This window comes from Mizuhopecten yessoensis, unplaced genomic scaffold (assembly GCF_002113885.1).
Source record: "Mizuhopecten yessoensis strain PY_sf001 unplaced genomic scaffold, ASM211388v2 scaffold3819, whole genome shotgun sequence".
Lineage (NCBI taxonomy): Eukaryota > Metazoa > Mollusca > Bivalvia > Pectinida > Pectinidae > Mizuhopecten > Mizuhopecten yessoensis.
In genome coordinates, this window is record NW_018405235.1 from 1,179,487 (window position 1) to 1,193,366 (window position 13,880).

Consider the following 13,880-nt stretch of genomic DNA (forward strand, 5'->3'; position numbering starts at 1 on the left):
TGTAGTGTTTTATGTTTTATCTAGTTAGTCCTCACTCGTGGCCTCACCACACAAATGTACATGGCTTAAGCACCTTAGACCTTTTCCAAGTGTTGATGGCTTTAAGTGACGTAGATTATTGTCTTCACTGCAGACTGACTAGAGGGACCCATTAGGGCCAGACACAACGTTATCATAAGCTGATCTATATAATCCGTTCGACCATTGTGTAGAGTGTTCTGGGTACATTGCTGTGATCCTCTGCCGAGGCTTTGTTTATAGTTGGTATTCTGTCTCTGAATCACTCATTATAAGGGACAACTAGAAATGTCACTGCACCATGTCCCGGATAATTTAACATGCCAAACAGACGCTACAGTTCACAGGATATAGCCGACCTGACGCTACAGTTTACAGGGTATAGCGAAATGTCACACGTTGATGTACCTTGAAATACAAAAGTTAGATTCAGTTCCTCAGTTTTTGTTTTCAGATGTAAACAAAAAAATCGTTACTCGTATGTTTGTTGCGTTTGTAAGAAGATGACTAGTTTTATTTTCTGTTTCTCACAGGTCCTAAATGATTGCGGTCACGTGGGACGCTAAAAACAAGATGTACCGGGAGGAAGAAGGCGCCCGGAAGTGGGTCGTGGTGGTGGCCGCCTTCTTTGTCCAGTTTATAATTTGCGGGATCACGTACAGTCTCGGTATATTTCATCACGTGTTTCAGCAAGTGTTTGAGCACGACCACTTTGATACGTCATGGGCGGGGTCCATCCTCTTGTATGTGACCGCTATCACCAGTAAGTCTGCTGTTTACAGTGATGTGGACAGGAATCTCCCACCTCAAGGGAGGAGTTCGTCCTCAAATAGGAGACTCTGTCGATGTTTAAACTGTTAAAATCCGATAACTACACCTGAAATTTCCTGTCTGCATTTAACAATTATTATTATTTCTTCTTAATACTTTTTAAGCCTAACGTTATTAACAATTCTTTATTATAGAAGGCCACTTTGTCAAAAATAATACTGTATCTGAAAACTGATAACGTGATTATATCTTGGTGTAGTTGTGTTGCATAAAGCATTGAAGTTGCCCTTTGGTGGTTTGGTGACATATCCATGGTAAAGGGGAGGGGATAATACCTTTTTATCGTTGATCCTGTCATAGGTATAATTATATATGATGATTGATACCAACACAAATGCAATTGTTTCTGCTAAGTACGACGCAAAAATTGACTTTGTTTTTGTGTTTCCAGGGTACCGCTAAATGAAGTAATCATATTACATAATAGTCAAGAAAGGATTTTGTATGAAGCGTATTTCATGTGGGGAAGTCTGAATCGCCATGATTATGACTTTTGGGTGTGTTGCTGGTTGGGGGAAGGCTGATACAATAAGTTGATAATATGTGGTTATGTTGCTGTAAGATTAAAACGTTATGTTACTATTTGGGTAAGACTGAAACGTTATGTTACTATTTGGGTAAGACTTAAACGTTATGTTGCTATTTGGGTAAGATTGAAACGTTATGTTGCTATTTGGGTAAGATTAAAACGTTATGTTACTATTTGGGTAAGACTCAAACGTTATGTTGCTATTTGGGTAAGACTTAAACGTTATGTTGCTATTTGGGTAAGATTGAAAAGTTATGTTACTATTTGGGTAAGACTGAATCGTTATGTTGCTATTTGGGTAAGATTGAAACGTTATGTTACCATTTGGGTAAGACTGAAACGTTATGTTATCATTTGGGTAAGACTGAAACGTTATGTTGCTATTTGTGTAAGATTAAAACGTTATGTTACTATTTGGGTAAGCCTGAAACGTTATGTTACTATTTGGGTAAGACTGGAACGTTATGTTGCTATTTGGGTAAGACAGAAACGTTATGTTACTATTTGGGTAAGCCTGAAACGTTATGTTACTATTTGGGTAAGACTGAAGCGTTACGTTGCTATTTGGATAAGAGTGAAACGTTATGTTCCTCTTTGGGTAAGACTGAAACGTTATGTTGCTATTTGGGTAAGATTGAAACTTAATGTTACTATTTGGGTAAGACTGAAACGTTATATTACTATTTGGGTAAGATTGAAACGTTATGTTACCATTTGGGTAAGACTGAAACGTTATGTTATTATTTGGGTAAGACTGAAACGTTATGTTTCTATTTGGGTAAGACTGAAACGTTATGTTGCTGTCTGAGTAAGGATAACTATTACTGTGTATTGAAGGTGTGGTGATGCGCTGTTTTATGAAATCGTTCGGATGTCGGATCAGCGTCATGTTGGGTGGGGTACTCTCAGCCACCGGCCTCGCTCTTGGGATGGTCGTGACTGACCTCTACCAGGTGTACTTGACCTATGGGGTACTCACAGGTAAGTAATAATATGCCAGGGTAAATAAACGTTAAACAACCCAAAACAATCTATACTTTTATTCGAACCTTGGAGTTATTTAATTACAGTGATCACATGTATACATGCAGATACAGGAGGTTGTTGACATACATATTAGCAGACCTTGCCCTCACTAGTGATAACATAATGTATGTGGTTAGTGATATCTCTACAGTATCGTGTACAGTGTATGTGGTTATATTGACCTTTGCACTTTAACTATGACTATTACACCTTACACCTTTAACAAAATCAAAACCAATCGATAACAGTCTGATGACCTATATACGAAAACATTTTTGCTGCATTTTAACTTTCGCGTTTTTTTGCTCGCGGTAATGAGGGCGAATTTATTATTACATGAAACCTTAGTAAACAACATTATATTGATAATAATAAAATGTGACTGCGAAATAAACACTGGGTGAATACTGATTATTCTGGCGAAGGGCGGATGTTGACTGGGTGAACATGTCCTGGTATATAGCATGAAGTGACCCCTGATCGTCATGCATTTAATTTTTATACATTAAAAAGGGAAATCCTTTTGATGACGTTCGCTTGTTCAGTCGAAGCCCGTATATTATCATCCTAATATAATTTTAATAATTCACGATACCCCGGTCCACTTTCATAATAGTGTTTCTGTGATTGGTTCCAGTTGTGTAAAGTAGAATGGTTATTACTGTAAAAGTGAAAAGTGTCGTGTTAGGAAATGGTAGCGTTGTGACTTATACAGCTGATCGGTGTGTGGAAACCTTAGCGTTGGTAGTGTTTCTGAATTCTTTATATTTCATATATCTATGATCTGAATTTTCACAACGCGAAAATGTCCACTTTCCATATACTTCACCTGATCACTTGAGGAGGAATATACTGCATAACCACTGACGCCCGAGGTTGCTTATATTATTACTTTTAAACCGACGATTTCTATCATTTTGATTTGACGGCGATATTTCGGCCTTGGTCAGTTTTATTTTATGGCAACAAATCGACCCTTACAGGGCTTTCAGTTGACCTTTGACATTTAGCAATTGCAGAAGTCAAATTATTTTTTCCTTAATGGTGGAGGTACAAAACATTTGTCAAATAGACCTGTCCTAACTCAAAAGTCAAATGNCCCACAACCACACCCACACCCACAACCACACGTCCACACACATCTACATGTACATACATAATGAGGGGAGTGATAACGAAATACTTGAACACATTATAATACAATTGTACATGCATACATAATCAGTAATACTTAATACTAAATTACTAAAGACCATACTTAAATACTAAATACTTGAACACATTATAATACAATTGTACATGCATACATAATCAGTTATACTTAATACTAAATTACTAAAGACCATACTTAAATACTAAATACTTGAACACATTAAACGTTTTCACGTTTCCTCGCAGCATAGTATAGGTATTTCCCAGTGTTACATAGTTCTTTGACATTATTTACACTCAAAAGTTTTATTAATTTGAACACTTGGATTTCTGTAGTAAAATTCTGTTATATATCTAATCCTTAACTCTTTATAAAATGAACACTTCAATATGAAATGATACTCTACATCACCGTCAGTACATCTGTTACACAATCTATTTTCTCTACCAATATTTCGAGGTAATCTAAACCTAGTCTTCGGTCTTCTTTCTGTCCTTTGTCACTCTTTGTGTTGCTGTTTTACAGGTATCGGTTATTCGGTTTTGGCCCTGACCACTCTTTGTATTTGTTTTTGTACAGGTATCGGTTTTGGCCTGGCGTGCACACCCTCTATCATGATAGTGGAACAACACTTTTACGAGGGTCGGTTTGAGGCCCTGAGTGTTGTGTTAGGAGGGGTCGGGGCTGGTATGATTACATTCCCTATTATCATCCGTACCATGCTGGAGTACATGGCGTGGAGGGGCACCCTCTGGATGTTAGCTGGGTGTGCTTTAAACATTTGTGTGTGTGGTGCGCTCATGAAGCCCGCCAAGAACGCCAAGGAGATGCAGTTGATGCCCCAACTATCGTGTGTCCCCTTACGGAACGTTATATTCCTGGGGATGTGTATTGCCAACTTATTCTGGAGCTTTGGGTCCACTATCATCTACATGTACCTGCCCTCTTACTCCTTGGAGCAGGGCACGGACTTTGGACTGTCCAGTTTCCTCATCGCGTGCGTTGGCATGTCCAGTTTTACGTCACGTATGATATTCGCCTTTATGGGTAACAACAGCACCTTGGACGATATGACGTCACTGCTTTGTTCGGTGGGGCTTGGCGTCGTTGTGACTGGGATTTGTCCCATGCTGTTTGATGACTTTGCCGGACAGATCGGCTATACTCTACTGTTCGGATTCTACAGTGGGTATTGGACAACATTTCTATCACAATCTGCTCGTGAACTTGTTGGACCAGAATATATTGCCATGGGCAACGGATACTTGTCTTTCATGATCGCCCTTGGATCTCTAATGGGTGGACCCGCAGCAGGTAACTATTTCTTATTTACAGTGTTAAGGTTACTTTTCTGTCAAGAAGCCAAATCACAGTAATTTTACCATACATCATTAACATTACAAAGTGAATGTAATTTTGATGTCTAAGACAGAGTTTGTTTTAAATTTTTGTTATCTTTGAAAACCTGTCATGCAAATAATGAAAGACCGAGTATTGAAATATGTAAGGTGGTATACTATATAAGAAGGTGGGTTTTTTTGCAAATTAATACAATTTCCTGATTTATGTGATTAAATTTCTCATTAGTTAATGTCCAATACAATATTTAGACATTGTAAACATAAAAAAATGTGTATTCATATTTTAGGTCTGTTGGTACAAGAGGAGAACGAGTTTAAATATGTGTTTTACCTGGCAGGTAAGTAACTTCGCTGAACCTGTTTTATAATATTGATTACAATGCCCATCTTCTCCTGACTTATGTAATATCTATTCCCGTATTTGACGTAATTATGATGCGGGCGCGTATAAATGACAAGTGTGACGTGTATTTGAATAAGCAACATTCCTCGTAGCTTGACTATTTTACAACAGCAGCAGAAACATAAATGTCTGTTAAAATATCACATCCCACGTGGATCATCAATAAAGACAATTGTCATCCTGAAATAATGCAGTGTCACTGTTATGATCCGTTGTAGTGTTTTAGTTCAATACGTGTACATGTATGAAAGCTTATTTTTCTGAGAAACGTTGTCTAACTTACAAAACCAACCAGAAGGCATCCGGAAATTGTAAATTCCGGACGAGAAAGTCTGGAAGATTAAAATAAGCACATTGAGTTACGGTACATTTCTTAAACCTATTTTGGCGACGTGTTTAGAGGTCGCCCTAATTACCTCTTATACCGGTATTTACCCAGAGGAAGGATAGCATGCAGTGTGGACTCCTTGTCCATCGGTGACTTAATGTATTGCAGTGTATTCAAAATGATTAATTCTTCACTTTTACAAGTAAAATATTAATATATAAGCAGCAAGCAAAAAGTGCTTTTGCCGGAGTTAGATACACAGATACAGGGTATTGTCCCTGTTCGCTAGAAATATAGCTTTTCAGAACTTTTAGGGGGAACAAAGTCTAATTTCAGACATGACCAGAACTAATTATAAAATATCATTGACTTATACATGTACTATTTCAGTTTTATGGAATGAATGAAGTACTTATTGAAAGCAATAAAAATGTAGGCTAGCTCCTTAATATGGTTGATTGGGACAAAAATAATATTCGTGCATGTGTGTATTACGTGATGGATGGTTATCAACTGATGAAAAGGGTTATTGCATCACCATCGCTGTAAAATGTCCAGAATCCCGCAGGGCCCCCTACATATGATACTCTAACTTTTCCCTGCGCCAAAGAGAACCTGTACTATTGGCCGAATAAGTATTATGTTAATCGCATTTCACATGTTCCTTCTATTATCCAACAGGTTCATGTCTGCTTTGGAGTTCCATTATAATGATGTTGTTTAAGTACCAGAAGTGCGGCTATCTGACCATGGGTAGCGAACGAGAGGACCGTCATTCACACGAACAAAAAGTCCCCCTCGTCGACATGTTGGATGACAACAAGGACAAAGGCATAAATCTTAACGAAAAAGCGGTGTTCGTGTAAGTGGTCACGTGATTGTGTTTGGTGTGACGAATAAGGTAAATAATCTGTTTTCATATAATACTTCCGGTGCACTGATATACCCATCCTAACCCTGTGCCAACAAGACGTCTCGGTTACGACAGGCGCAACTTTCGGCTCCGGACAAAAACAGATTCAGTGAGTTTCTATTGAAGATTAAGAAACTGTCTGTAACCGAGATTGTTCTCTGCAAAGCATTTTATACCCAAATAATCTAGCATCTAACGGGGATGGATACAGAGGCGTCTAACAGTAGGTCAAAACATTAACGTAGACTTATAGATCTTCGACTGGTGTGAGATCACTATCGGGTCGGAAATAACGCCAATACCAAGGATATTACACACCAATAATATTATAACTTCCAGTTACGCTACTGCTGCCACAGACCTAGCACCATTAACGACCAATACCGACACGCTGTCCTAACTCAACGGGACATGGTTGTCCTTACACCCGTCAACTTAGTGATGCACCTATCTGCAACAATGCTTAATCACTTTTGCTCTTTTGTAATGCAGTAAATAACTTCTTCCTATTCTTAGATTGTAAAAAGATTGTGACATTTTGATACTGATATCAAGAACGGTCTGAAATGGTCACTTATGTATAAGTCACAATGCGACACAATATGCTATGCAGAGAGGATGGGCAACCGGTACCACTGTCAGTGATAAATGTATGAAGTTGTACCTATTAGGATGAATAACATATGAATTATAGTGAGGAATGCATTGTTATAAAATAGTGGATAGCAAAAGAGATTTAGGAGATCAAAAATGAACAAACCAAAGACACAAATATAAGCATACCAGTACATGCAAAGTTCTCAAATCAAAGCTCTCCGATATTGACCAAATGGACCTCATAAACAAATAAATGATTTTGCATTCTTAACGCCGAAAGGTATTTGCAATACATCTCGATTATCTTTCCAAATAAGTAATACTAGTGTAGACAAGTGGTCAAAGGTGTATAACGTCACAGTAACGTGAATGTGTCGATGTTCATGACTTAGTGCCAGACAGGACCTAACAAGGGTGTATAACGTCACAGTAATGTGTATGTGTCTATGTTCATGACTTAGTGCCAGACAGGACCTAACAAAGGTGTCTAACGTCACAGTACCGTGTATGTGTCTATGTTCATGACTTAGTGCCAGACAGGACCTAACAAAGGTATCTAACGTCACAGTAATGTGTATGTGTCTATGTTCATGACTTAGTGCCAGACAGGACCTAACAAAGGTATCTAACGTCACAGTAACAGGTATGTGTCTATGTTCATGACTTAGTGCCAGACAAGACCTAACAAAGGTATCTAACGTCACAGTAACGGGTATGTGTCTATGTTCATGACTTAGTGCCAGACAGGACCTAACAAAGGGGTATAACGTCACAGTAACGTGTATGTGTCTATGTTCATGACCTAGTGCCAGACAGGACCTAACAAAGGTATCTAACGTCACAGTAACGTGTATGTATGTTCATGTTTTAGTGCCAGACAGGACCTAACAAAGGTGTATAACGTCACAGTAACGTGTATGTGTCTGTGTTCATGTCTTAGTGCCAGACAAGACCTAACAAAGGTATCTAACGTCACAGTAACGTGTATGTGTCTTTGTTCATGACTTAGAGCCAGACAGGACCTAACAAAGGTGTATAACGTCACAGTAACGTGTATGTGTCTATGTCCATGACTTATTGCCAGACAGGACCTAACAAAGGTATCTAACGTCACAGTAACGTGTATGTGTCTGTGTTCATGTCTTAGTGCCAGACAGGACCTAACAAAGAAGGTGTATAACGTCAGAGTAACGTGTATGTGTCTATGTCCATGACTTAATGCCAGACAGGATCTAACAAAGGTGTATAACGTCACAGTAACGTGTATGTGTCTATGTTCATGACTTAGTGCCAGATAGAACCTAACAAAGGTATCTAACGTCACAGTAACGTGTATGTGTCTATGTTCATGACTTAGTGCCAGACAGAACCTAACAAAGGTATCTAACGTCACAGTAACGTGTATGTGTCTATGTTCATGAGAAAGTGCCAGACAGGACCTAACAAAGGTATCTAACGTCACAGTAACGTGTATGTGTCTATGTTCTTGACTAAGTGCCAGACAAGACCTAACAAATAAATGTCTTCTTTCAGACATGAAAATGGCGAAGCAAATGGGAAACCATAATATGGTAGGTTCTGTATTGTGAAGTGTCACCATAGATACCGTCTGTTGTTCTAGACCTTGTCGTAGATGTTGTTAGTTTATGCATGCATATATAGTATACATTATACATATAAAATGTATATATATATATAGTATTTATAGAAACTAATCTTTTGATGCTATGCTTTTCCTAACATTAGTTGTGTGTCTGTATCCAGGAGTTGGTTGATAAATATCACAAAGTTCTAATGGTGCTAACATGGATACCATACATACATCTGAAATAAAGTTTGACCAATACATCCAGTATAAAAAAAAATGGTCTTTTGTTAGTGAGAATTTTCTACTTTCGTTATCTCAGTGTTTATTTTGAAAAATAGAAAGAAAGGGAAAAAAGGAGACCAATATTTCATGTTCAAGATTGCAAACACAGTCGGAATTATTGATTTATCCGTTCAATATTTGTACATGGAAATTGTATAGTTGTCACAAAGTGCAGCTAACGGAATAGTTTAATATAAAGCATCAGGCAAAACGATACTATTTGAAGCTAATGAGGGTATATACATAAGACTCGCTTTCAATGGGTGCTTTATTGGCGGTGTCTGATGTTCTTACGCAACCAACGGTGGATTCATCAGACCTGAACATATCATTAAACATAATAAGCAAACTAAAATTCAGCAATACCCGTCGTATTGACTCGAGTATAGATTCCAACACTTTCTATCACATTATACAATACGTGATGATCTTTGTGTGTTTATTTCGCTACGTTTGTACCGTATCATATGACACCTGTATACAAATGTGTTGAACCAGTGACTTTAGTAACTACAGAATAATAACGAATATCAGAACGAAAGAAACGCAACGTATCTGTCCGCTTTGTAGCATTTTGTAATATCATTCGATAATGTTTAGCCTTTAAATTGCTAAATCTAATTCTGAGCACGAAAATATCTTAAGTAAAACACGTGTAATACGAATGATCCGTGTGTGAAAGTTCATTTAACTTAATCGTAAGTTGTGTGTTCGCCAGGGAGATTACTTGTGGCCAAATGTAATTAAAGAACAGTTTCATGATAAGACATAATCTGTCTTAAGAGTCATACATTGTCTATCACTGCTGATAGTTTTTGACTAAAGATATGTTGAAAAAATATCGTGTTTAAAATAACAATAATGTGTGAAAGTTAAAAAACAATAAGTGTTTTATGTTACTTTTTCTACGCGCATCATATTTAATTTCAACGATAGTTTTGTGAATTGTATCCACTAGAACGAGTTAAAACAATGTCTCCCTCTAAATGGTTCACTGTTGCCCGAATTTTAGGAATGTAGCAATAAAGTTATACAGGCAGATTGTAAGCTCAAAAGATATTTCCTCTTGGTTAAAACCAGATTCTTTAATGTTTTATGGCTCGTAATATATAGCTTGTTTAACACCACTGCAACAATATTTAACTCGGTCCATCAATTTCTCTGGATAAAATGGAGAAAGTCGGACGTCAAACTACTATCTATGGTCATGTTTAAGTTTATCTTAGGATTTCATGGTTTACGTGTAAATTTTGTTGTAAACTCGATGTTCAGTCCGCTTGATATACTAGAAATATGCTTATATTCGTTTTCAGTGAAGTTGTAAGATGCTCCAAGTCACTGTGCTGTAAAAGCTATTATCACTGGTCATATCAAGATTTATTTTCACATCAGTTTAGAAATTTACATGTGATTTCTAATTGAAATTATCTAATAAGAAATATACGGGGAAATATTATACAAATAGCAGGCATACAATGAGATAAACACAAATGTTAATTGGCTTGCAACTCTCGAATCCTTTCCAGCTATCGGTCAGTAAGGCATATTAGCAAACCTATTAATAAGCGATACCAGCGCCTTGCCTCCATCTCTATTGATTGTGGAGAGTATGTGACGATAACATTATCGAGAATAAAACTCGCCTTTCGATATTATGCAATAAAATAAATATATTAAAAAAAACCTACAACAAGTCATGAAAGATGATAGGGAAGAGGCACTTCACATCCATAGCATGAACTGTTCATCATTTGAGCCTTTAGATCAGTATACATGTGTATGGTTAATTGGTAATGAGAAATAATGGGACGTAAAATTTAGACCTACTATGTACTCTGCACTAGCTTCTCTTGCTTACATTATGTGCACATTTTGGTATACATTAATCTGTTGTTGTTGTTTTGTAATTCAACACTTTTGTATCTTGGTATCCTGTTGTCCCGTGCGAGCCAGAAGTAGTCGTTTAGAAAGAATACTATCTTTTCTCTCATTTCCCTGTGTGTAAGATAGAGCTGTCCAAAGTAAGAAAGGGGTGTAGGAAATTTTGTATCTTACTCCCCATTTCACTTGACGTGACGTCACAATGGCTCAACAATGACATGACGTCACGAATTTTGAACTCCACGATGCCGCAATGCGGAAGAGACGACGTGATGAAATTAAAACCTTTTACGATATATTTGCCGTACATGTTCGAAAGATGTGATTAGTTTTCCTGCGCAAACCATGTTTGTCAATAAGGGATATGCTAAATACGGCTGGCTAATTCGTTTTCGTCTAAAAAGCTCAGGGGGATTGATATTTTTAAAATTGTTGCCGGTCCAAACGCATTAACATGGTTTCTGAGCTAATTCTAGTGATTGGAATGAGAGAAAAATACTCTTTCATGCCAAAGGGTGTAGGATAGGGAAATTACACCCTCGGGATTTTCAAATTTGGCAAAACCAAATTTGAAAATCCCTCGGGTGGAATTTCCCTATCCTACACCCCTGGGCATGAAAGAGACTTATAATATCGCTATTATATATGAAGGCTTCAACATTACAGTAGCGTCAGGAGTTGTATACACTGTTACCTGATATTAGTACTGTCCTTTACTTTACCTTATGTTTTATTCAGTTCTACTTGGATCTAATGTCTATTCGGTGTTGATGGGCCGTTAAGAATCCAACAACTAACTAACTGTTAAATTAAATTCAGATTAAAAGCCAAATGTTCCTTTTTTTATTATGCTTCAAGCTGCAAATATTTACTGTTTATTTCTTTTAGTTCACCCCAAGGTATGCACAATTTCATTTGGTCATCCAAAGCAGAAAAGTGTATTGACTGGTGTTGTGACATGGGATAACTACAACGTTGTGGTATATTTTACAGGGACGCAATGGTAAGCTCGATCTGAAGACGGAGGCTCGACGTGAGAAGACCGACACTTTTGCTGCTAAATCAGACGCATTCTTTTTCTAGTCGACAGCGCTCGATTTAAAGTAAAACGTGTGAGGCCGTAACTCTCGGGAATAGACCAGTGGCCGTGACCAAGACTGTTGTGCAGTTGCAAGTTTTGCATTTCATCATTACTATGTGGTTTGTAGCATTCCAAAATTCATGTGTGTGTCTATTCAAAGTCTCTGTCCTGAATAGGAGTCAGAAAGGTCTGTGATAAATCAGATGTCATATTGTACATCATCTCATCCCTGACAGAACGATGGAACCAAGACGGTTTCCACAGATCAGCAGGAGTCACGGAATTATGTCTGTTTACTATTTGATTTTTATCCCGAAGCACATTTCTCGTTGGCGTTAATTGTCTCGTGTTCAAAAATCATTGTTATTTACATGGAAACATCTTTACCGGTTATGACCAAACACACATCCCAGAACGGTTCTACAGTTAGACCCAGATTCATAAGCATGTTAAATGTTTGGAAGAACTGCTCTCTGGACTCAGTTTTAGCAGCAGAAACTTATTCTGTTGAATATGTCTTTGAACTTTAATACTGGTTTCAGAAATATAGGATCATCGACAATTTACCCATGAATCGCCTACCTCTTCGATAAGTTTGGGACCAATAAGGAAAAAACTAATAACGTGAACAATTTCATATTTAACATCCATTTGTTGTGCATTAATTGTGATGATACAATCTAATTGACCTAAACATGAAATGTTAACGTCTTATCTTATCTGACAATGTCGATGATAACGTCACTGTTTGACCCAGGTGGGGTTAGTAGTTTGGCGTATAGATTAAACAAGTCAGTGATAATTGATAGAGGGTAGGCTTAGTGGAGCCGTTCCTTTATCAGTGGGGTGAATCTGACTGCAGCATGTAATAACAATTATATTCCTACGTACAACTAAGGCCCAAAGACCGAGATTAACAATAGCATATTCATTTTTTACTAGTAGTACTGATTTTTGAAAATCGTTAATTATGGATCATCGGTCTTATTTATGTATCATCATAGTGGTATTAGTGTGTGTGTGTGTGTGCGTGTGTTTGTGTGATTGATGGCTGGGTCACGGCGTATTTCTTGGGTTTTTAGGTCACCTGAGACTTTGTCTCAAGTGACCTATTGCGATCGCCTTTTGTCCGGCGTCGTACGTCGTGCGTCCGTAAACAATTTACATTTTCGACTTCTTCTCAAAAACTACTGTACCAATTGTAATGAAATTTAGCGGGAACCTTCCATGGCAAACGTTGAACCAAAAGTGTGAATTATATGGTCCCCACGTGGGTCCCCAGGGGCCTTAGGGGTGGGGCCAAAAAGGGTCAAATTGACTCAAATTTCAAAAATCTTCTTCTCTACACCCAGATATAGTAGAATCAAATACTCTTCATGGATGGAAGGGTCTTAAAGTACTTTACCAAAATTGTGAACTTCATGACCTCAGGGTCCCGCCTCGGAGGGGTAAAGTTTGATATAGTTTATATAGGAAAATGACATTTTGTGCATTATTTGTTGAATTTCCATTGGAAATCATTCAAACGTGGTTATAATTATAAGTATAGGTTGATGGTATGCACATACTGACCCCGGATGACCCCCAGGGGCTGATGGGCGGGGCCAAAAGGGGTGAAATTGATTTGAATTTCAAAAATCTTCTACTTTATACCTATATATGATAGAATCAAATACTCTTCATGATGGAAGGGTCTTAAAGTACTTAACCAAAATTGTGGAATTCAAGCCCTAGTGTCTCACATTTCTCGCTGGGGAGGGGTCAAGTTTAATATAGTTTATATAGGAAAATTACATTTTTGAGCATAATTTGTTTAATTTCCATTGGAAGTCATTCAAACATGGTTATAATTATTAGTACTATATGACAGTTTGATGGTAGGCACATAT

The 13,880-nt window shown here is 37.6% G+C and overlaps 1 protein-coding gene across 9 annotated transcripts in view; it reads left to right on the forward strand.

Annotated features, from left to right (window-relative positions):
• The window catches only part of LOC110448096 (monocarboxylate transporter 12-like), a 38,562-nt gene extending 24,944 nt beyond the window's left edge, over positions 1-13,618 (forward strand). For 6 of the 9 annotated variants that reach the window (XM_021494151.1, XM_021494154.1, XM_021494156.1 and 3 more), the window contains exons 2-8: positions 552-781; positions 2,216-2,359; positions 4,137-4,871; positions 5,206-5,256; positions 6,331-6,511; positions 8,693-8,730; positions 11,904-13,618. In XM_021494151.1, the coding sequence (XP_021349826.1) occupies positions 559-781; positions 2,216-2,359; positions 4,137-4,871; positions 5,206-5,256; positions 6,331-6,511; positions 8,693-8,726 (1,368 nt within the window). In that variant the 5' untranslated portion in view covers positions 552-558 and the 3' untranslated portion in view covers positions 8,727-8,730; positions 11,904-13,618. Of the gene's footprint in view, positions 1-551; positions 782-2,215; positions 2,360-4,136; positions 4,872-5,205; positions 5,257-6,330; positions 6,551-8,692; positions 8,731-11,903 lie in introns of all 9 variants that reach the window. The other 3 variants (XR_002462679.1, XM_021494158.1, XM_021494157.1) reach the window with 3 other exon arrangements.
• Positions 13,619-13,880: the final 262 nt, after the last annotated feature.